This window comes from Ambystoma mexicanum, chromosome 2q (genome assembly GCF_040938575.1).
Source record: "Ambystoma mexicanum isolate Mex_15411 chromosome 2q, UKY_AmexF1_1, whole genome shotgun sequence".
NCBI lineage: Eukaryota > Metazoa > Chordata > Amphibia > Caudata > Ambystomatidae > Ambystoma > Ambystoma mexicanum.
This window is the reverse complement of record NC_090924.1, coordinates 1,415,005,724-1,415,030,779: the sequence shown is the minus strand read 5'-3', so window position 1 is coordinate 1,415,030,779 and position 25,056 is coordinate 1,415,005,724. Positions and strand designations below refer to the sequence as shown.

The following is a 25,056-nucleotide window of genomic DNA, read 5'->3' as shown; positions in this document are numbered from 1 at the left end:
CTAATGAGCAAGTAACACTATCCAAACGAAACCACGAAGCTCAAACAATGGTGCAGCTGAATGGCATTCAATGTCAGGGCATCAGGGCGCAAAACGTACACCATATAGGCTTTTAGGGTTTGAGAGAGGGATAGAGAGATTTTTGCACAGCTTTCTAGTGAGGGCTCTGTCACCATCTAACCTAAAGGTGAACAGTGTTTCTAGGCAAAAGGAAATACCAGACCCTCTAAAGTGGTAGTCGTAGCTGAGCAGTCGGGCTGAAGTCGAGGGGTGAAGGTAAGCGGTCGCGCCATACAGTTATCCCACACAGGTCTACCATAGGACCGTAGGCTCAAAAAGGGTTGCAGTGGCAGGAGAACTTCAGTAGAAGTCCCTCTGGCCACACAAAGATGTCAGAGGTCCTTCAAACCAAAGGAGAAAAAAAGCAAAAAGTTTAGGGGTCCTCTAAAAATGAAATTCTGCTCCCACGGCTACCCAACACATCCAACGTAATATCTTTGTGGGAAACTGTACATCTGCAGGGCTGCCGGCACTGAATGTGCCACACATATCATCTGTCTTTAAATCACTGACTGTTTTTTTTGCAGATTTAATAAAGCATTCTTTAATAGGTTCCCACTCTGAGAGACTCCAGGCCTTATTCTGAAAGAATGCACCTGGAGCCAATCACAGCGGCCCGTGAGCATCTGCGATACACTCCTGCCACCTTTTCCCTAACTCGCAAAGTTGAAAACTGGAGCCAATCTGGAGATGCCCCGGAGCAAAGCTATCTCCTGATTGGCTCGCTCCAGGCTTTGTGAATCGGCTATAAGGTGGCAGATGCAAATCAGAAGTGCTCATGTGAACCCCACATTTGCTCCAGTTCAGCCCTCAGAAAGGAAACGTCATCCTCAGTATTCAGGAAAGCTTTGAAAACAAACCTCTTCATCTAGCCTGTCTACTGCACCGCCTGCTTCACATAACTGTAACATGCCACTAATGCCTGCCCTTGCTTCTAGCAGCTCCACTGTATCCATGGAACCACTACTGTTGCCTTACACTGTTTATCCCACCAATGCTATGTAATGTGTTTTCGTAACTGCTCAACCAAGTCAGAATTCTAGTTACAGCGCCACGATACCCCAGGGCCGTTGTGTGCTTTATAAATATAAATAAATTAAAAAAATTAAAAGTATCTTTGCCAATCAGGTCCTTTGATTTTTTCGCAAGCTTAAAACTCTGTGTGATAGGTTGCCAATCGCATTCAGGCATTTCAGTTGAAGAACGTGTGTGTGTGTGTTAGGGGTAACCAGCGCTAAGCAGCTTCTCGTGCTGGGATCTTTTTTACTGTGTTGATTTTTATTCAGATCCAAAAGATAACATAATAATTAATAATATCCCCATATTACACACATCGTACATGCATAGTACTGAAAAAACCTTTAACAAATGCAATAATATACACATTAAGATTTGAGTAGGGATCTGAAGAGATTTCATCCTCGGAGAGATGCCGAAGGTTTTGGATAACGATCGTGATCTACTTGGTGTTGAGATTACGGTGGATGAGATCAAAGGGGCGATTTCTGTGCTGAATGCAGGCAAATCCCCGGGCCCTGATGGCCCCCCTTGTGAGTTTTATAGGATTCTCCCGAACTCAGCCTTGGAGCTCTTGAGAGATGTGTTTGTTTCTAGCAAACAGACTGGGATGCTGCCTAAAAGTATTAATCATGCGTCTATTTCGGTATTTTTGAAAAAAGGTAAAGATTGTAATCTCCCGGCCAGTTATCGTCCAATTAGCCTAATCAATACAGATAATAAGATTCTTGCTAAGGTCCTAGCTATGCGCCTGGTGCAATTATTGCCTACTTTGATTGGAGAGGAACAATCAGGTTTCATGAAAAATAGGCGTACATCTAGTAACATCAGGAGGTTATTGCTTACTATGGAAATGGCAGATAGGACGAACTGTGATGCCGCTGTCCTGTCGCTTGATGCAGAAAAAGCATTCGACAGGGTTAGTTGGGATAATTTATATTCTGTACTGAGGAGGATGAATTTGGGTGAGGAGTTCATCTCTTGGGTTGCTCTTCTATATTCCAGACCGACTGCTGCCGTTAAGACTAATGGAGTAATTTCAGAACCCTTCAGTTTGGAGCGCGGCACGCGTCAAGGTTGTCCTTTCTCCCCTCTGTTGTTCATTTTGGCAATTGAGCCTCTTGCTGTTAGCATCAAACATGACCCAGATTTGCACGGAGTGAGTTGTTGGGTGTGACACAAAAGGCTTGGCTTTATGCGGACGACCTTTTATTGGTACTGGAGAATTTGCAGGTGTCCATACCCAGTTTGATGAGGCTTTTGTCTGAATTTCATGATTGTTCAGGCTATAAAATTAACCGTTTGAAATCTGAAGTGTTGCCTCTGATGAACAGATGTGATAAGACCCTGGTTACGGGTCAGGGATTTACGTGGTGTGAGGTTCGCTTGCGTTATTTGGGGGTATGGCTGACGTATCCTCTTTCCAAGATGGTAGATGAGAATATGAGTGTGGTTATTCGAGAATGTAAATCGGAACTAGAAAGGTCGTCTTTGCTTAATCTTTCTTTATGGGGTAAAGTTAATGCCCTGAAGATGAATACAACTCCTAAGATCAACTTTATATCTAGCATGCTTCCTTTGAAAATTAAGAGCAGTTACTGGAATGATTTGGACCGCCTAGTTCAGGAATTTTTGTGGGACGGAAAGCCACCAAGACTTAGTCTATGGAAGTTGCAGCTTCCAGTTCATTTAGGTGGACTGGGGGTACCGAATTATCGGGCCTACCATTTGGCCTTTTCTGCTCATTCTTTTGTTCCATTTTTAACTGGTGAATTAGACAGCTGGGCGGTGTCAGAATGGAGTACCTATGGGCCGCTGGGACCAACAGCCTTGTTGACCACAAATACCAAGATTCAGGGTGAAAATTTGTTGGCAACGTCATTTTTGCGCAATTCTTGGATTGCAGTTTTATCATGGCTTGGTCGGGATGCATTCAAGTGTAAGAGTGCCTCTATATGGTTGAATCCTAAGATTAGGGACAATTTGAGGACAGTTTTTTGGCCTGAATGGTTTTTGATGGATATTTCACAGGTTTCTGATTTGGGGAATGATGCTCGATGGTTGACTGCAGCAGAGCTGAGAGAGAGATGGAATTTTGATGGTTTATCGGACTCTGCATATAGACGGCTAAAGAGGGCGGTTGACTGGTCTGACTCTTTGGATGTGTGCGCTTTGCTGACAGACTCTAGTGGGAATTGTGGCGGTCTGGCCAGTCGGCTTTACAAGCTAATGGTGTCACATTTTCGGAGTAATGACAATTTGCGGAGAGTATGGAGTGAGAAAATAGGATTCGAGATTGATTTGGATGATTGGCAGAATATGTGTAGTAATGTATCTTTGTGCTCTCTGAATCTAGGTGAACGGTCTCGACAGATCAAGATCCTGAACCGGGTATATTGGTGCCCTGAAACATTGCATAAAAGAGGCATGTCTGACAATTCTAACTGTTGGGGGTGCATCCAGGCAGTCGGGTCATTGGAACACATGTTGTGGGATTGTGTGAGAGTCAGAGATTTTTGGAGTGAAGTTTGTAATGTGTGTGACAGGATTGCAGGAGGTGGGCTGGTCCATGATTTTAGGACGGTAATCCTGGGTGATGATTCCGGGTTGGGTGATGTCAGCTCAGCTCACAAGAAGTGGATTTTTTGTGCATTCATTGTGGCCAAGAGGTTGATTCTCTGTGGGTGGAAAGGGCGGGTCTCACCTTCCTATGAGGAGTGGATACAGGAAATGCATAACCTGTCACGGACAGAGAAATTGATTTACAAATTGAAATGTAAATTGTCTACATATTAGAAGATCTGGAATGTGTTTAATGACTTCTTTTAAGTTATTTCTTCCTTGTTTATTTTTTTATTCTTTTTGTGTACTTCCTGTTTTTGGTTTTTGTAAATATTGCTGTTGCTGATATGTTGTATATATTGTATATATTATACATAAATAATTAAAAAAAAAAAAGAACAAGGATATCGAAGGAAGGGAGAAAAGGAGAGGCAAGCATGGGGAGGGGATATATATAGACCCATATACCTAAGTACCTGTACAACATGTATCACATGTCTGTCAGAATTATATAACAATCAAATACCTAACACAATATATATTAGTCTACAGATAGTATGGTCAAGTACTATATATTTGACCAGTAAAGTTGGTGCATGCGCCATACGTTTTTCCATTCTGTGAATTGCACGTGTGTTATTTCACCATCCCGTAATCAAAATGTTCTTGGAGTCTTTCCAATTGCTAGTGATTAAAACGTATGGCTATTAACATAAACAAACGAGGAATCGATCTTCCTGGAAGTGCATACCAGGCTACCTAGTGATATACTGGCAAAATTGTACGAGATAGAGGTTTTAAATAAAAGATATGCTGCATGAGTGCAAACCAACCTGTTATCTTGAAGCAGGACCTGTAACAGCGCATGGTATCGCGAGATCTCGCAGGCGAAGTGAGATCTCGCGAGAGAAAGCGACGGCATGCGCGAGAGGCGAGAGACATGCCAAGGAATGGAATACAAGTTGTATTGGATATAAATAACAGTATAACAATTGATCCGAGTAAAGTCCATCGGCGAGTGACAGGAGCCATAACAGACCTCTTGCGATTTTTAGTTCATAAGTAGCACAAAGGCCCTCATTACGTGTTTGTTGTATTCAGGAGCCCAATAATCTGCCGCACCTTTGAGCAGGGGTGTTGCTAGGTCTGGCAAAGGTCCGGGGCTACGCTAGTATGGGGACCGTCGAGACTCGGGGCTAGCTAGCCTTTTGGTTGTAGCACCTGAGCTTCTATCTGGGGCTACAACAAAAAGACCCGGGCTATAGCCCCCTCAGCCCCTCCCCTAGCAACGCCTCTGCCTTTGAGCACAGCTGCTTTGTCATTAGAGAAGTGGCATGCCGCCTCGTTGTCTTTAGCCAGTTGGCTGAGATGACTTCACATGGAGCCAGAGTAGTGCTGTTACAGTTCGTGCACGCACTGCACGGTGACTGTCTAGTGTCTACAAGTACTTAAATAATCAGTAGACGTCACAGCCCCACAATTATTCAATTGCATTTTTTGAGGTTTGGCTAGCTTGGGCATCTGGGTGGCGAATTAATGTGTTTGTTTGAAATGATAGTGGCCGTCTATAGGGCACACGCCAGCAACTGACCTAAATCTTGCTGCTCTAAACAGGAAGTGATGCTAGTCCCGCCCCAACGGGACTCCTTTTATCCCCCTTGGAAGGATGAGAGCTGCGGTGGGGCCCTGCATGTGAGCGGACCCTTGACTGCTAGATTTCAAACAGTTCTCTACAGCAGCTTCTCAACTCACTGAGGTATCCCAACGGCCATTTAGGAAATGATCAGCAAAGAATGACGCACCCTGGGAAGCTTCTGTAGCACCTTCACCCTTTAGCTTCCGACTTGCTTTGAACTTTATAGCTGATGCTTTGGCTCGACAGCTGGAGCCGACAAGAAATGCGTGTCACGACAACAGGTAATTAAGAATGTGATTCTGAACCAATTAGTAACATATTAATTGAATAGAGGCGTGGAGGTAGTTAACTGCCTCCAGTGGTGGACGTGCCATATGGAATAGTGGGATTTTCTAAGTGAGCAGTTGAGGTTTGGGCTGGTTTGGGGTGTTCCCTCCTGGTGCCCGGTGCGCCCTCCAGCCTCCCTGGTATAAAAGAAAAACATGACGGGCCACCCAAAGGGTGTTTAAAAATATATATATATAAATTAGCAGCCGGCAATAATATTTATAAAAAACTATGAGTGGTACGCCACCCATATCGACGCAGCGCGCCTTTCACAGGGCTGCCATGGCTTGCGGTCTGCGATGCAGCAGCTCGCCCCGAAGATTCAAGTCCTTCCAGGGCACACCGTCACTGCACACTTACATTTTTCCAGCATACTGCTGCCTTGTTGTGCCCTTTCCCCAGAAGACCCAAGGTAGGTGTGTGGTATGTATGTATTTCAATATATGTATGGGTATGTTTGAATGTCATGTATTAGGTGTGTGTGTACAGGACTAGTTGAGTGAGTCTATAGGTGTGCGTCTTGTGATATATGTCCACATGCCCTTCCCTTTGTTTTCGCTCCTTTCAGCTCCTCGCCCCCCTCAACTGGAACTCCCTTCCTCTCTCTATCAGTTCCATCCCCACTTGGTTCTCCTTTCTTGCCTCCTTGAAATCTCTTCTTCTCCACTCCCCTCCCTGACACTCCTATCCCCTGCCTCCACCTTCCTCTCTCCTCCCTTTTACCATCCTCTTATTACCTCTGTCTCCTCGCTCAGTTCCTCTTAAGTCCCCTCTCCTCCTCTCTCGTCCTCAGCTCATTCCTCTTCCTGTTTCCCACTTCCTTCCCCTTCTCCACCCCCTCCTCCCTCGTGTATCTTCACTGGCAAATTGTTCAACTTACTGTATTACTGGTTTGATTCATATTGTGTAATTGCTTCTACTGTTTTTATTGTATCCTTGTTGTTATATATTGTATCCTTGTTGTTATAATGTAAAGCCATTTGGTGTAAAGCGCTTTATAAACACAATAAACATAAACATATGATGGTAAATTTATATAGTGCCTACACACAATGTGTTTCAAAGTGCTTCAAGGCTAGGAAGGGAACAAGGGAAAATACAATGACATTCTTACAGGCCATGAACAGTAAGTTTGCAAAATTTACTATGGTACTGATGACATTTCAGATAGTACAAGAGTACAAGAGCTAAGACATAGATAAGGAAGGGAGGGGGGGAGTGGGAAGGAAATGGAAACAGATAGGCGACTACCGTACTAGGCCTGACAACATTTCTGGTAGAGCCAGAGAAAAACAAGAGGTGAGGGAGAGGGGTGCGGAAAGGGAGTTGAGGAACAAAACAAGCAACTATCGTAGTAGTCCTGACAACGTTTCAGATAGTGCTGGAGGGAGGGGGGGGGCGGCAGTAAGGGGATGGGGGAGCGACAAACAAGGTTGCTATCATACTAGGTCCAGGGACAATTCTGATAGAGTAAGTGCATAGAAGAAAGTAAGGGGTGGGAGGAGATAGGAAAAGGGAGAAAGGAAGAGGAGGAGAGAACAGAGAGTAAGCAGTCAAAAAGAGTGGAGAAGCAACAGGGAAGAGCGAATACAATTGCAGAAGTCAGTAGTAACACATAATGTTGCAAGCCAGGATACAAGATGAAGATGGGAACAGCATGATTCAGGGCCACCATGAGAAAGGGTGACGCACCGTGAAGCAATGAAGTCCATAAAAGTCAAAACAAGCATTGGCCACAAGACGGTGATGGTGAAACCAGAATGTATCAGCACACGCGTGTGTCTGCATGTGTGTGTCTTCTCTCTCTGTAGGGTGTGTGTGTGCCCTGCAAGGGATTTACAGTGACCGACCTATGGTTGGTGACTGCAAATTCCTTGCAGGCTGCTGGCATAGATAGGTTGTGTGTCAGTATCCTCATGCATGTGATTTAACGTGACCATTATTGGCATAGGTAGTTTGTGCCTATCTATGCGAGTAATGGTCACTTTATATCACATCCATGAAGCTGCTGCAGCAACCTATTTATGCCTGTAATGGTCACCCTAAATCACATGCATTAAGCACTGCATGCATGTGATTTAAACAGGGGCAGTTCCATAATGGGTGAGGGGGTGTTGACTCTCCTGAGCCCTCGCCCATGGCTTAAACTGTCAAGGGGAAACACAATTTCCCTTTGACAGTTCGTACCCCAGCCGTGCATGTCCAATGGCCCATGCAGGGCCGGGATGTTTTTTGCTTCCCCAACCTTGCATGGCCCATCGGGGATGCAGGCTGGGGTAATGCACATTCTTATGTGCAAGAGGGCGCTCCTATGCTTCCCCATACATACAAAAAGATTGGGGTGCCACATCAGTAGTGCTTGGCTCCTTCGTACATGTGCAGGAACCAGGTAGCGCTCTGCTTCCTGGTTCCTGTTCATGCTGTGCAGAAGTAGTAGTGTTTTGTGAAGGCCACAGCAAAGCCGCCTGAGGATCAGCCTGGGCTGCGGTCAAGTTTAATGTATTATATGTGTGTGTCTGAGTGAGTGTAGGATGTACGGGTGCGCATGTAAATGAGTGAGTGAATGCTATGAGTAAATGGAATGAGCAAATGAATGTGTTGTAATGTGTTCATTTTTGAATGTGTGTGTGTTTATGCTGGGTCGTAGATGGCCAGTAAAACATCATCATCCTTTCTTTTATCAACCGGTGGTTGAGAACATAAATGATGATGTGTTATTGCATGACTAGGGTGCCATTTTGAGGCAGCCAGTCTAGCCATTTCTTACTGTGGCATGACATTTTCTACTGTATTTCTATGATAGATAAGGCAAGCATGTTTAGTGTTACTACTTGGCTAGACTGACATTTTGCAGGCATCCCATCTAGCCCTTTCTTATTGTGGCAGGGAGAGTTTGAATAGGCATCTATGATAAGCCAAGCATGATATGGGCCATTACTTGCTAGACTTGCATTTTGGGGTAGCCAATCTAACCCTTTCCTACTGTAGTATGACATTCTTTATTAGGCATCTATGATACACCAAGCATGGTATGTGTTATTACTTTGCTAGACTGGCATTTTGGTGCATCCAGTCTAGCTATTTCTTACTGTGGAATGGCATTTTATTCTTGGCATCTATGATAAAGTAAGCATGATGAGTGTTATTACGTGGCTAGACTCGCATGTTGGTGCAGCCAGTGTAGCTATTTCCTACTGTGGCATGGCATTTCTTTTGCTGGGAATCAAGAAGAAAGCAAACACCATAAGTGTTATTACATGTCTAGAATGGACTACATTGCGCACCAGTTTGGGCATATTTTCTTATTGTGGTGGGCATTTTAAAAGCCAAAGCCAACATGAGTATGTTTAATGTGTGGATACTGCCATGCATTGGCAGAGCCAGTGTGGACATGTTTTCTTATAGTATGATTGCCAGCATCATGTGCAAGGCAAGCAGCAGTATGGTCTTATATAGGAATTCTGGCATAGATTGATGCAGTCAGCATGTAAATGCATGGGCACAGCAAGTGTGAAAATGTTTGTATACTGCATGTATTGTTGGTGAAGGCATCATGAAAGTGCTCTTGTGCACTGTTGGTGACTTGCACCTATTGCATTTTTCAGTTTGAGTTACCCTACAAAACCAATTGCATACTGACTGTCTTATTATCCCATTTTTCACAGACAGTGTGCTTTATAATACACCCTTTTAACCCCAAATGCCTAAGGGTGGGGGTTTGAGCTCCCTCGCTAAACTCAGACATTCTTCCATATTTGGGGGAAACCTTTATACCCCTTCAATTAAAGAATTCACCAGCTGCCTATGGATTTAAAGACATCATAGCTGGTGTAGACAGGTGTTCCATCTATGCCAGTAATGGTCACTTTAAGGCACACGTATGCATCGTGGCAGCTGCCTCGTGCATGCGATTTGCACTGGCCATTACTGGCATAGAAAGGCTGTGGCTGCAGCTTTAAGAGAACGGCATAAAGTGCTCCTATGTAGTGTACTGCTGCAGCTTTAAGAGAACGGCATAAAGTGCTCCTATGTAGTGTACTGCTGCAGCTTTAAGAGAACAGCATAAAGTGCTCCTATGTAGTGTACTGCTGCAGCTTTAAGAGAACGGCATAAAGTGCTCCTATGTAGTGTACTGCTGCAGCTTTAAGAGAACGGCATAAAGTGCTCCTATGTAGTGTACTGCTGCAGCTTTAAGAGAACGGCATAAAGTGCTCCTATGTAGTGTACTGTCGGTGATGTGGCACTAACTGGATTTTTTCATGTGTGTCCCCTAGAGAACCAAATGCAAATTGTATCACTTTTAACCCCATTTTGATTGTAAAAAACAGTGCTGCAAAATGCATAATTTCAGCACATTAGTTTAAAAAAATGTCTTAGGAGAGACACTAGATGTCTATTTGGACTCCACCCTCTCCATAACACGACACGTAAGCGCCATTGCATCGTCCTCTGCCCACACCACTAAGCTAATAAGTGCAGTAAAACCTTTCCTCTCCAAGCAGAATAGGCTCTCAATTGCCAGAGCCACCATCGGGGCTTAACTGGATTATTGTTATGCACTCCTAGCAGGCACCTCCGCCAAAAATCTAAACAGACTCCAAGTCAGACAAAATAATACCCTTAGAGCAGCCTTGAATATACCCAAAGGGACCCACATTGCACAAGTAGGGCGAGACGGCCACTGGCTCCCTGTCACTGAACGTATCACTTTCAAGACTCTAGCACTCACACACAAGTGCTTATCACTCTAAGCACCGCCTTACCTATCCAAGACTATAGTTAGGGACACCTCCTCATGCCCGAAAAGAGCTTGCCACGCCAACCAACTACGCATCCCTCCCATCAAAAGGGCCAAAGCAGGTGGGATTGGCTTCCCACACATAGCACCTAAACTCTGGAACTCCCTTCCCAATACACTTAGAGCTGAGACCTCCCTCATAGCTTTCAGGAAAGCGCTGCAAACCACACTATTCAATTAACTCTGCCTCCCCTCGTACCCTCCACCGTCCCCCTATTCCTCCTGCCGTAATCTGCATGTAACTAAAACTGTACTCCTCCTGCCGGTACTCTGCATGGAATTAAAACTGTACTATGTAACTAAGCTTGATTTCTTGTAACAGGGCACGATGCCTTCGGGCTGCTGTGCGCTTTATAAATGTTAATAAATAAATCCCCCAAGCCCCTTCATTATTTTGGGCTTCCTCACTACGCTCAGTCACTTGCGCATGTTTGATGACACATTTAGGACTTTTCACTGAAATCTTTCCAGACCCCGAGAGAGTTTACCCATGAATCATTTAAAAATCTTGGTGCCGCTTCGTGGGAGGGCCAAGTTGCCATGAGGGGTGGTAAAGGAGGAGTGTAGAACTCCTTGTTCCCCACAGATGACCATGACCTCAGATGAAGTTCCAGTAACTTCTTTATTAGTTCCAGTACATTATGATAGTCATGTAATGTCAGGTACATCTGGGTTCAGGGCAACATACACCTGCATCCTCCCAGGTAGGCTTACATCTCCCAACTGACCACATAGAACCCCAGTCACACATAAACATTCTAACCCTTAACACTCCATTGTCAATCAATACACTGACCAAAGGTTCCATTAGGATGCAGGATAATACCAAATCCCTACATATCTCCCTTCCTTAGGGACATAAAAACACAAGTAGATAACTTAACCATAATGGCTAATAACAACACGCACACAAACAACCCCACGTTCAATGCACTTGCCTCATCACTCCTAACTGAGAACATTCTGCTAGTCTCATTACATATTCCAAAATAGTCCACACAGCCGTGGGACACAATTACAATCAATGCCCCTTCCTCTTTCTACCAAGTGAGGAAAAGGCACCCAACTGCTCAAACATCCTTACTAAAACTTTTACAAATAGAGGCACCCATACCTCTCTTCCTAAACTTGACTTCATCGTCCCACAAAAGAACACGCACACATCTCCCTCACACCCAACAATGCAAACCGGTATGTACCTAAATACACACCACCTCCAACTAGACTGAGTTTCCCAGATACCCGGGTAAATACTTCACTTCTTGTGACACCAATACCCCTAAATTGCCCATGTTGAAAGTATTCCTAAATACAATACAGCTCCTATTAGGGAAAACCACACTTCATTCACACCAGCATCATACCAACATCAATGACTCTACTATAGTCTTTGCTGTATCATCATGAAACTCTGAATGGTTTCTAAACCAAACAACCAAACAAAAAACTTTGTTTGACACTTAGCACTCTAAACTTTAGCATTAAATAAGGTCTTAATACATCTGCATTACAAAAGTCCCACCTGTGGAAATAAAACATTAGTGCACATAACTATACTTCAGATTCCACATACCAAACTCTAGCAATGTTGTCAATGCAACCTATATTTCATTAAATGTCCATCTGTGGAAGGAAAAGCGTGTTAGTTAAACATGACCGTACCACAATTTTTTGCCTTTGCATCATAACATTACCAAGTATTTGTTGACAGAGGTAACAGAGGCCACGACTTTTACACACCCCCGTGCACACCTATCAAACATGCTTACTACCACTTGCAAGATACCTCTCATACCAATGTACCTACAACATAAATACCAAATAGCATTTCAGAAAACACTATTACTACGCATATCTCAATCTCTTTCTACTAATATGCAATTTTAACCTACTTAATAAAACCTCACATTTGGATCACTTAATCCCTTGGTTGACTAATAACAAACATCCTTGAGACCTAAATCCAATCTAAAAACTATAAACTTTGTTCTCTGCTCTTAAGCTTCAACAACTTCCATGAAGTACCCCTATTACAGGACAACCTATCCCACAAGAAACTACACCTGACAACATACAGGTTCACGCTCTCATGCACTCACGCTGTCCAAATGCCATTCATGCCTTACATGACAACAGATTCTGAATCAATAACTAATTATAACTACTTAACCAATTCAATGAAGGCAAGACCAAATTGCTTCCTTTACTTATGCTCGTGAAAGCATCATCTCTTAACTTAAAAGTACCTCTGTTATTCATTCCGGCAATTAAGATCATTCACAACTTAAGCTTTTTGAAAAAAAATTCCAACGGGCGGAAATGCAGCCGCCCGCAACAGAAATGGATTTACCAATCCATCTGCAACACTTCCGTTTGTAAATATCACCTCCCGAAGCGTTCCTTTCCTGGTATGTTCATAATGCTGCTTTTCATTGCTGCCAGCCGCCTGCTATAAAAATTGTACTCCCTTTGCCTCCTACCGCATCTCTCAGTTCTTAAGTAGGCTCCAAGCCCCTCAGGAACTACTGACAACATGCCCTCAAAGATCCTCATCACCTCATATAAGTGATAGCTCCTACATGCACCTCCTTAGCGCTGCTGCAAATGGGCCCCTGCCCCTCCAGGCACTACACATGTTGTCTTGGGCAATATTCTTTCATCTCTGCACATGGGCTCTAAGCCCCTAAGGTGCAGCCACGGGCTACAAGTCTCTTAGGTGCAAGTATGGGCTCCAAGCCCCCTCAAACGCTGGAATGGCCCCCCAGGACCCTCCTCTGCTCCAGGCGCTTTTCACCTTCGCCACCAATCTTCTATTTAACATATAGGCGCAGCTTAGGTTCGCAACCTCTTCTATTGCTGCTGCCCCAACTCCAGGCCTCAAGCTGTACAACATCACTCCTCATTGTTTCTTTTCCCGGCGCAGCTTAGGCTCCAAGCCTCTCCTGTTGCTACTGCCTTGGGCTTATAGTCCTCAGTTGCACAGCATGCCCCCTCATTGCTTAATTTCCAGGCGCAGCTTAGGCTCCAAGCCTCTCCTGTTCCTACTGCCTTGGCTATATCCCTCAGCTGCCCAGCATGGCTTCCTCATAATTTCCAGGCGTAACTAGACCCCAGGCCTCTTCAAATTGCTACTGCCATGGGCACCAAGCCCTCCATGCTGCAGCTAGTGGTCCCAGACCCCTTAAGCAATCAGTCTCTGGGCCCTCAGCCCCTCCTCAGTCTCTTGCTTTCCTCTTTCCCTGACCTGTCCTTCTAGTGACAGGCCAGCTGGCCCCTGGCTCTGGCGCAGCCCCTTACTTTCTGCCCCTGAGCTCCATGCGCTGGGCCTTTCTGCGCCTACAGTTTTAAGCGCTCGCCCTACCTGGGAGGTCTTCTTCTTGGGTTGGGGGGAGGTGTATGTGCCATCTTCAATGCTGTCCCCCCAGCACAGCCAGCATCCTCGTCGCCAATGTAGAACTCCTTGTTCCCCACAGATGACCATGACCTCAGATGAAGTTCCAGTAACTTCTTTATTAGTTCCAGTACATTATGATAGTCATGTAATGTCAGGTACATCTGGGTTCAGGGCAACATACACCTGCATCCTCCCAGGTAGGCTTACATCTCCCAACTGACCACATAGAACCCCAGTCACACATAAACATTCTAACCCTTAACACTCCATTGTCAATCAATACACTGACCAAAGGTTCCATTAGGATGCAGGATAATACCAAATCCCTACAAGGAGTCACTAGTGCTGGGAACCTTAAAAACAGTTTTATTTGTTTGCAACAAGTCTGTTGGCAGAGATCGAAGTGGGCAGGAACTAAAGTGTATGGGTGTATGGGTTCCTCTACTTTTTGGTAACATTAGTCATGTTCCCTTACGTTTTCTCATGCTGGGAACCATTCCTGGATGGTAGGCAAAGGGCACCTTTGTGTTTTGCTGCCCGCTTACTGGTGATTCATACCTCCACCTTGGTGAATTGGCGCTAATGTCACATCCCACTAAGGTCTCATACAGCTACTGGTTTGCTATAGCTTTTTCAGTTAACTGCTTGTGACATAAAGCCCCTTTTTGAGCCCCCACATGGCCCTACCCCCACAGTGATCAGTGTTTGTCTTCTGCATTTAAGCAAATCAACTTAAAATTGCTGCAGGCACAGCTGTGTGTGTAGGTAATGGATGGGTGGGGCATGTCCGTTAAGAGGTGTGAAAGGCGGGTCATTAGAAAAGAGAGGGTGTATGGAGTTGCATGCTGTGGGGCTAATGACTGAAAGCAATGGTGATCATTGAAGATGAATTTTGTTTTTCACTGTATTTCTTTCATTCTTTGTAGGGCAGTTGTAAAACACAGGAATGAGGGAGGCGTTGACGAAAGGCAGGACCTGTGTATCGGGGGCTGTATTGCGGTTGTGGATTTGGGGCTAAAATCTGTAAAAACGTTGCTCTTCCACATATTTGCATCAAAACACCAACATAAGGTGTGATCACACAGGTGTTTAATGTATAATTTGCTAGACATCTAAACAGACCTCTTGTCAGGACTTGCACAGGGCACACAGGTAGGTTTGGGGTGGCTGTGCTGATATAAGGGGACAGGCAAGTGCATACAGCAGGAGGCTAAGCAAGAAGGAAGAATAGGCAAGATAATTCAAAACAACGAAACAGGAAGAAAGGGCGGACCTCAATGGTGAATAAGAAGGGATGGGAACCATTCTCTGGACAATGAGGAATCCCACTAGGGGTCTATACACAGGTCGGACTCGAGCCTGCCCACGGATATAAGAGAAGCTCAACGTGTCTGTGTCAGCTACTTTTACAGGCACCACACCCTGCAACCCCATGGACGGGGCCAGCAAGAGTGGCTTCTGTGTCTGGACCCTAGGGCACAAACAATGAGTGTACTTACACGAGACAAGCCGGCGTGGGACCAGCCGGAACCTACAGCATATGCCCTCTGAGGGAACAGAACGCAACACACTGTTACGTTACATTCACTATAGACTACAAATAAAACGAGACAAAGGAAGGGGCAGAGATTACCTGCTCGGAAACCCAGCGGCCAAACTCTGAACAAAGGAACAACAAAAGCCCGAGGACAAGAATGGTAACAGAAACATCTAGCGGAGAATAGGCAGTCAAAGTAAGCAAGGTGCAGGGCAGGGACCAGGAATGAAAGTGGAAAAGCAAATAGAAAGGAATTTAAGTGCAATGGTACAGGAGACTAGAACTGTAGACTAGAAACTAAGGACCGCAATCAAGGAACAGCGGAATACCAGGAGCAAGGAAAACTCAGGACTGAAACTCTGGACTAGTAGAACAAGGAGTGAACAGCAGAGTGGTAACACGTAATTCAAGGAACTGTAAATGTGGACTGGAATAATAAGGGCAGGACTGCAGACAGATAACAAGGAAACTCAGAAGCAAAATCCAGGTAACATGGACTATGGGCATAGAACAAGGATATATAATAATATGTTATTTATAATGCACTTAATACCCAGAGGTTTTTAAGCCCGGACTCGGGGATCTAACCTGTCTTACTGCGTGTCGTTTTGCTTCCAAGGCGAGCACGTTGCCACTGAGCTATCCTCCCGAGACAGAGGATCTGCAGGCAGGGGCAAGCTAATAGGTGGTAGAGAGCAAGGGGCAGCAGACAGGGAACAGAGGACTGCAATCAGGGGAGCAGAAGGCAGGAGAGAGCAGACAAAGTAGCAGGGCTGCAAAGCAGGGAGCATAGGGCACTGGCACTAGAGAAGCAGCAACAGGAAATAGCAGAATTCCGATGCTCAAGGTACAAAGGGCTGGGAGCGAACTCAATGCAAGAGACCTGTGCTCCTGCAGGCTGCTGCTTAAATACTGACATGCCCTGTGCTGAAGCAGGCTCATTAGCAGCACACCTGAAGGTAATCTGTCTCCTCCCTCTCTGGCTCTGGGAAAGTGAAAGCAGCACTGATCGCTAGGGCTACTGGGGATTGTGGTTCCAAGACAGATTTATAGGAACAACCAGGGAATGAGAACTGCAACAAGATGCATTATGGGAATTGAAGTCCATGTTTTCGTATATACAGAATTGTGAAAGGAAATTTTAAATAATGATTTAGGGTCTTCTCTGAAGATGGTAGAAAACAGCCCGCAGGTCTGCAGACAACACCACCCAGAGACAGAGATGCAGAAACATGACACTTCTGGGGGAAACGTCTACATGCATTTTCCTCTATTTCTCTGCTGCTCCCTGATGCAGAATATTTGGGTATAATCGTCTTCTCCATTACTACAATCCTCCATTTTCCATCTAACCTTTTCCCCTCCTGTTCTCTTTTGCGCTCTTTCTCTCTATATTTCTCACAATCAGCTCCCTCTCTCCCTTTCTGTTGCAGAGCTTTCTTTTTGACAAATCTCTCTCCGCATGGGCGCTCCCTAACTTACTGTAGTCATGTGCACTCTCCTTTGCTGCTTCCCCGAGCACGTCCTCCCTCATTTGCTATTGCCCTCTCTCGCTCTGAGCCCTTTATTTGTCTCCCTCCCTCTCCATTTTTGAGTTTCATTGTTCCTTATCTCCCTCTCTAAGCCTGAGCTCCCTCCTCTTCTCTTGAATTCATGATGGTGTTCCTTTCTATTCTGACCCCCAATCTTCTCTATCTCCCTTCCATTCTTATGCTCCCTGCTTCTATTGCTGCCTGACTGTCAATTTCTTTTCTCCTCCCTCCTTGTACTCCCTAAATCTATTGCTGTTTCTGTCATTTTCTTTTCTTCTTCTCCCTCCTTCGCTACCTACTTCTATTGCTGCTTCTCTGCCATTTTCCTTTCTCCTGCCTTCTTGGCTCTCTACTTGTATTGCTGCTTCTCTGTCATTTTATTTTCTCCTCCCTCCTTGGCTCCCACATCTATTGATGCTTCTCTGTCATTTTCTTTTCTATTTTAGTCTATATGGTTTATTGAAACGTTTACACTGCATACGTACATAATAAAATAAAAGGTAAGAAGAAAATCAGAAATAAACAATAATCAAAAGTGCAACACAATTCATCCTCAATAAAATACAAATAATGAAGTAAAATGTCCTACAGCCCCCTTATTTCAAACCTCGTTCATGAACTGAATCGTAGACATTCTCCCCTAATCGTTGATGAATTCAAATTAAAGTTTTAATCAATGCTAGGATGATGGATGTAGATTCGCCCTCCATCAACTTTACCCAAAATCTCTCGCACATGATTATGTCTGGCTCTTTGGAGTCATTTTGAAAGGCTGCTGATCGCCATGGCAATGTTCCAGCACAAATTGTAAGCCCACGATCAAGGGTTTCTCTGTTGGATGTGACTGTGCATGTCCTACACCGGCTATCTGTTATCGGCAGGCCTCTTATCGCACCCCACCTCTCCAGTGTCCCCAATAGGTTACAAAGAACAATGCAGAAATTTTTTGCGATATTCCAAATTTGGGAACCTGGATCAATAAGACGGTCTATGAAGCTGGGCAAATGTATGGTATAATTTATATTTTACTATTTTGTCCTAATCATTATCCCTTTCCATAATTTAAATTATTTTATAATCCTTACTAGGGTTTGCCAATAAGCAATTATTTGTCTGTGTCAACATCATTTAAGAACTCACTGAGGAGGACCCTTAACAAGGAATTCTATCACGTGATTCTTTCTGGGGAGCCAACTTTATGTAGGAGGAATCTTTAACAGGATTACATGCTCGCACAAGACATGTTATACTTAATTTAGTTGGGGTTTCCATACTTTGGCAACACAGAACTATTGACATGTATTCAACCGTGGAGATTACTATAGAGGCAACATATAGCATAGGCTACCTAGTCCATGAGTGATCTTATATTCTTACAAATGTTGTTGCTTTGTTGCTTTGGCACATATATTGGTTACAGATAAATGTGTTTGTGTGAGACTTTAGGATGTTGGAAGTTAATCAATTGTTGGACCACATGTGGGCAGCGCATTTGTGCACTCGCATTCTTCAATTTATACTATTTCAATGGTCACCTTTGTTAAGTGCGGGTGAAGCATGCTTCGGTGAATGATACCTGAACCTCTATTAATTAAGTGAGCATGCAGGGTTAGTGCCTGGTGCAGATGCTCCTCTAATCTTTCGTTTCTGCGCGATCTGAAATAGTGAAATCATGTACTGCTACTCCTATGCCTGTCGCTTATGCAAGGCATACCATGTCACGAGCAGATGGCCGATAGCCTCCTGAATTGTAAATGTAACTTGTTATCTAAGATTTCAAATTGTACATTTTCTGCAACCTACATTCTTTTCGGCTCCTGTGGTTGTTAAAAGCCGATTATTAGATCAACTCCTCTGTGAGATACATTTTTAAAATTAATGTGAGAACCAATTCTCTTGCAAGTTGTATACTCACTAGTGAGTGAAAAGCCACTTGTTAAGTAGAGAATATATGTGAAAGAAACAGATAGGTGAACTTGAATATATGGTCCATGTGTCCCCAAAAGGCTATCCCCTTCAAAATAAATACTTACTAATGCCCATATGGTGTCCTGTAGAGATTCACCAATCGCGGTTTGCATGCTGTTAGCATTGTGGCCGCCCTCTTTGTTTTCATTATATTCGCGGGAAGCGCGATGACGTCACTCGCTGTGCATTTGCATTGCAGGTTGGGAAATGTAGTGCGCGATCTGACAGCTGGGCTATCTGTCTTAGGCTTGGCTCTGCCGGTGCACCTGACAGTTAAAATACCTTCAGTCTGTATTGCTGGTGTACAAAATATGCCCATTTCACAGGGTTACATTTTATTGAGCGCTAAGTCTTAATACCTTAATAGGCATCTGGCGACCTCTGTTAATTATTACAATAGTCCCATTCTTGATAGGTACAAGTGACATGCGGCAACCAAGCAGTGCTCTTCTATTGAGTTCAGCCATTATCCCATATGGTTCTCTACATACAGATCATATTGTCCATTGATTATTGTACATTCATCACTGAATGTACAAATGAAACCAAAGCATGTTGCATGATCTGAGTTGCTGGTCAAGTACATTAGCAGTCGGACTGACATGGGGTCTGCGCTTCACCAATAAAGTCATTGTGGGTTTAGTAATGCATTGGCCTGGCCCTAAAGATGATAGCATCCTATTGTGAACCCAGACTAAAACTCATAGACAACATATATTTGTCCCCTTAAATTTTCATCATGCTTATAATTGTAGCTTATAGGAAAACATTCATCTCGTGGTCCTTGTTAAGACCATCTGTGGTGCATCTCATCAGACAGATGCACCTGGCTTCCATTTGCCGTAGTTCCAGTGTGAAGTTCCCCCCACGTTTATTGCATTCAGCTTTCATCAATCCAATACTTTTCAAATCCTTTTCATTGTGCAGTTGGTGGCACTCTTGCCAATGTAGAGCCAGTGGCAGCTTTGGATCTTGGCTGCCAATCCTCGACAGGTGTTCTCTGATGCGTGCTCGAAGCTGTGTGATTGTGCTGTCTACGTATAGTTTATTGAAAATGCTGATAATCGCATCGACTACATATGTAGTTTTGCAATTAATAAAGTCTTTTATCTCAACTTTTTTATCGTGTTTGTATTCGAAACTTAAGCAATCTTTATGTGCCTGGTTACACATGCTACACGTTCCACATTTGGAGAATCCTTTGGATTTTAGCCATTCGGTCCCTGTCTCTGTCGTGTTTGTCTCCAAGAATGATGGACACAGTTTGTTTCTTAAAGTAGGGGCTCTTGCGTATGCAAATTGCGGTTTGCTCTCAATGTAGGGTGTTAAGTCCTTATCCATGTGCAATAAGTGCCAGTCTGTTTGCATAATTTTGTACAGTGTACGTGAGTCTTTTGAGTACTGTGTCACAATATTGATACGGTTTCTATCCCTTCGTGATTTCTGTTCCTTAAGCTTGGGTTTATAGACTATCATATCTGATCTACTGATCTGCATGATCTTGTCTTGTGCCTTATTAATTAAGGCGGTAGAGTATCCTCTCTTCTTAAATCTCTCGGACAGAAGTGCACACTGGAAAAAAGTCTCCGTCCTTACTACAGTTGCTGCAGGCTCTATAAAACTCCCCCGTTGGGATATTTGCCACTGTAGATTTTCTGTGGCAACTACTGGCATAAAGTGTTAAATTTAAAACTGTGTCATTGCGATATGTCGCAGTTTCAATAAGGTTATCCCTAATGTAGATATGTAGGTCTAGGAAGTTGATGTTGTTGGGGTCGCAATGTCCAGTGAAAGTCAAACCAAAGTCATTACTATTAAAACATTCTAGGTAACTTACACATCTCTCTTGCATGCTATTCCGTTTAATCACAATGTCATCTATTAATCTTTTCCAAACAACGATATTGCTCTCAGGTTTTTACTGCCATCAATGTGTACAAGCTATCTCGCCCTCCAACCGTGCTAGCTCTGTCCTCCTGGGGTGAAAGACCCTAGTATGTGCTTGTGTGCCGCTTATCTAGGTTTAGTGGACAGACGGAAGAGGCTTTCCCTATCTAATTCAGGCAATGGGTAAGTTACTCAGTACCAAAATCAAGATTCCAATTATAAAAACACACTTCTCAGGTCACTGTGGGTTGTACCGCAAAATGTGATGGAGGCCATACAGAATGGTTCTATCTTTTTAATTCTCCTGTTTAGCGACCCCAGAACTGTATAAAAAAGCACTACAGAAACCGTTATGCTTGAAGATACAGCTCTGGGAATTGCAAGCTGTTTATTGTGCTATTGTAAATCATACACTAATGTTCCTGCAAGGGGTACTCAATAGCCACAGGAACCCAGAACGGGTCAACCGGTTTCAGTGGCTTGTCAGGCTATGCCACTTTCTACAGGGCCTCAGCACCATTTAAGGCACATCTCGCCACGCGTGCGTTTGGGATGTCACACTGGAAACCTTATGCGTTTGGGCCTATTTGCAAGACCCACTCCGTGAATTGACAAAATTCCGCCCCAGGCAGTTGTGGCTTGGTCACTGCAAACTGGAATGCAGTGATTGTGAACGTCCATAGCACACATTTTATCAGTGCCTTAAATGGTACCGAGGAAATTGCATTGTTGTTTCCATGTTTACTTTTGAAAATAGAATGTGCCATTGGTTATTGGCTCAAATCTGAACATTCTGATTGGCTGGGGGGTGACCAATTACGAACCCCATGTGCTAATGTGCTTCAGCTGTGCCTCTCTTTGCTGTTCCTCCTATCACTATGGGAACATGAACTCTGTTCTCCAATATATGACATTCGTTAAAAAATATACGTAGAAAAGGGTGTTGTAAAATGCATGTTTGTTGTATTATTTTCCTAACACTTTCCTGGGGGTAACCCTTCCCCACCTCTCCCTTTAGGTGGTGGGGCGATGGCGCTGGCTCAGGGTAACATGGGGTGGAGCAAACAAGACTTTGCAGGGCTAGAGTGAACTCTGCTAAATGATCTTGGTTTGGCCAAACCATTTGCTGGTGACATTAGATGGAAGATACCAGAACCCCTGTAAAAGGATTGTCCTTAAAAGCACAAACAAACAGTGTCAGCACCAATAGAGGAGTGTGATAGGTCCAGTACAGCCTAGAATGCCCTAATAGTGCCCTCATATGCCTTGCATGGCCACCACGACAAACATTACACTTTGCAGCAAGTTAACTAAGAACTTTAGTCGGTACTGCCCCACTAAAGTTCCAATTCATTCAAAAACCACCAAAACCCATCATGCCATGACCAAAGGACAGCACCAATGTACCCAACATTACAAGCAATAACAATCAGAGTCCGTAACATGAAACTGATGCACAACAAAAGAACAGAGCCAGCAAAGCAAATGCTGTTTCTCAAGCCTCGGGGATCTGGGACTCTTGTTGTTTAATTGCCAGATGAGGCGGCCCATCGACACAAAGGGGGTAATTCATAGAATTGAGTGCACAAGTGGCGCACGCGGCTGGCGCACAGTGTGCGCGTGCGATAGTCTGCGCCGCATGCGCCAAAATCCATTTCGGCGCACAGCGTATTCATGGATTTTGGCCACCAAAAGCAGCCGCGGCGCAGAGTGGCGCAGCAACACTGCAGCAGCGCCAGTAACGCCCCCAAGAACACCCCTTGCGCAAGGAAAAGCCATCAAAATCCCCAATCCAGCGCAAAGGGCTGCGCTAACCCTGGACCAGTGTACAGGGCCGCCACACAGCACACGGCAAGCGGGGAACGTGTATTACTGGGTTTCGCGGGAAGTTTCACCCGTGATTTCAGCAGGGTATTTGTATTCCTGGGCTGCAGGGAAGTCTAACACGCGATTTCAGCAGGGTACGTGTATTTCTGGGGGGCGGGGAAGTTTAACACGCAATTTCAGCAGGGTACGTGTATTTCTGGGGTGCAGGCAAGTTTAACACGTGATTTCCGCAGGGTACGTGTATTCCTGGGGTGCAGAGAAGTTTAACACGCAATTTCAGCAGGGTACGTGTATTTCTGGGGTTCGGGGATGTTTAACACGCAATCTCAGCAGGGTATGTGTATTTCTGGGGTGCGCGGGGAGTTCCACACGCAATTTCAGCAGGGTACGTGTATTACTGGGGTGCGGGCAAGTTTAACATGCGATTTCAGCAGGGTATGTGTATTACTGGGCTGCGGGGAAGTTTAACACGCGATTTCAGCAGGGTACGTGTATTCCTGGGGTGCGGGGAAGTTTAACACGCGATTTCAGCAGGGTACGTGTATTTCTGGGGTGCGGGGAAGTTTAACACGCGATTTCAGCAGGGTACGTGTATTTCTGGGGTGCGCGGGAAGTTCCACATGCAATTTCAGCAGGGTACGTGTATTTCTGGGGTGCGGGCAAGTTTAACATGCTATTTCAGCAGGGTACGTGTATTACTGGGGTGCGGGGAAGTTTAACACGCGATTTCAGCAGGGTACGTGTATTCCTGGGGTGCGCGGGAAGTTCCACACGCGATAGGCCCTGTGCGAGTGGGGTACGTGTATTTCGGGGGTGCAGGGGATTCCTACACGTGAATTGGCAGTGTGGGTCCTCCGAGGTGTTCCCTCTACACCCTCCACCCTACACCCTCCACCACACCACAGGGGACTACCCTGCACCCCTGGGCATGTCCCGCAGGCAGCCCATCCACCATGGGCATGCCCCCCCAGCCAAGCCACATGTCACCTTGCACTAGTGATCACCAGTGCATTACCCCCTTGCACCCCCACCCCCCAGCTGTGCAGGGCACCTGCCTGCAGGCCCCCACTCATGTCCCCCAGCACCCCCACCCCCCAGCAGTCAAGGGCACCTGCCTGCAGGCCCCCACCCATGTCCCCTTGCATCCCCACCCCCCAGCAGTGTGGGGCACCTGCCAGCAGGCCCCCACTCATTTCCCACTCATGTCCCCCTGCACCCCCACCCCCCAACAGTGCAGGGCACCTGCCAGCAGGCCCCCACTCATGTCCCCTTGCACACCCACCCCCCAGCAGTGTGGGGCACCTGCCAACAGGCGCCCACTCATGTCCCCTTGCACCCCCAGCACTGAGGGGCACCTGCCAGCAGGACCCCACTCATGCCCCCTTGAACTCCCACCCCCCAGCACTGAGGGGCACCTGCCAGCAGGCCCCCACTCATGTCCCCTTGCACACCCACCCCCCAGCAGTGCGGGGCACCTGCCAGCAGGCCCCCACTCATGTTCCCTTGCACCCCCACCCCCCAGCAGTGTGGGGCACCTGCCAGCAGGCCCCCACTCATGTCCCACTCATGTCCCCTTGCATCCCCACTCCCCAGTAGTGCAGGGCACCTGCCAGCAGGCCCCACCCATGTCCCCTTACACCCCCATGCCCCAGCACTGAGGGGAACCTGCCAGCAGGCCCCCACTCATGTCCCCTTGCACACCCACCCCCTAGCACTGCAGGGCACCTGCCAGCAGGCACCCACTCATGTCCCACTAATGTCCCCTTGCACCCCCACCCACCAGCAGTGCGGGGCACCTGCCAACAGGCCCCCGACACATGTCCCCTGCACCCCCACACCCCAGCAGTGCGGGGTACCTGCCAGCAGGCCCTGACACATGTCCCCCCAGCCAACACGTCATCACAATCTAGATCCCTGGCCCTTATGGCCAGCCTCCACATGCCAAAGACCCACCCAAGTATTGCATCCACCTACATAGAAATGCCAATTACATGACACAACCCCAATGGCAAGTATGTAAATGAAGACATGTCCCTCACACACACACAATGGGTGCAAGTGAATCTCAAAACCCATATCATGACATGCATGAAACCAATGAGATAATACCACACATCGAAGTTTGAAGAAAAAAATGTATTAAAAGCAACATGAATGGAATTCAAATCAAACAAACGACAATGGAAATTAAAAAAGAAAAGCTGCATGTCTGTAAAATAATAACAAAAATAATAATAATAATCCAAAGAAAAGGTGTCCAAAGTCACAGATCCAAAAATGAAATTCAAGGGAAAAACAAAAGTGAAAACCATTGCTCCATGGGGAAATCCAAACAAAAAAGTAGAATCCAACAGTTAACTATTTATAGATGAACAATCCAGGGTCCATGATCCCAACTGAAGAAATGAAACCTATGAAAAACTCCTACCTAATAAAGAAACTATATACAAAAATGTGGTCCATTGTCCAAAAGGTCCAAAATAAAGAAAAAACCAAAGGAAACCTAATACT

The 25,056-nt window shown here is 45.4% G+C and overlaps 1 protein-coding gene across 2 annotated transcripts in view; it reads right to left on the bottom strand.

Moving 5' to 3' along the window:
• COLQ (collagen like tail subunit of asymmetric acetylcholinesterase) overlaps positions 1-25,056 on the bottom strand; it is a 320,011-nt gene that overhangs the window by 256,178 nt on the left and 38,777 nt on the right. The window contains exon 1 of one of the 2 annotated variants that reach the window (XM_069648915.1): positions 18,897-18,978. The exons of the other annotated variant lie outside the window; for it this stretch is intronic. Within the exon in view, the coding sequence (XP_069505016.1) occupies positions 18,897-18,906 (10 nt within the window). The 5' untranslated portion in view covers positions 18,907-18,978. Of the gene's footprint in view, positions 1-18,896; positions 18,979-25,056 lie in introns of those variants that run through there. 2 annotated transcript variants of the gene reach the window in all.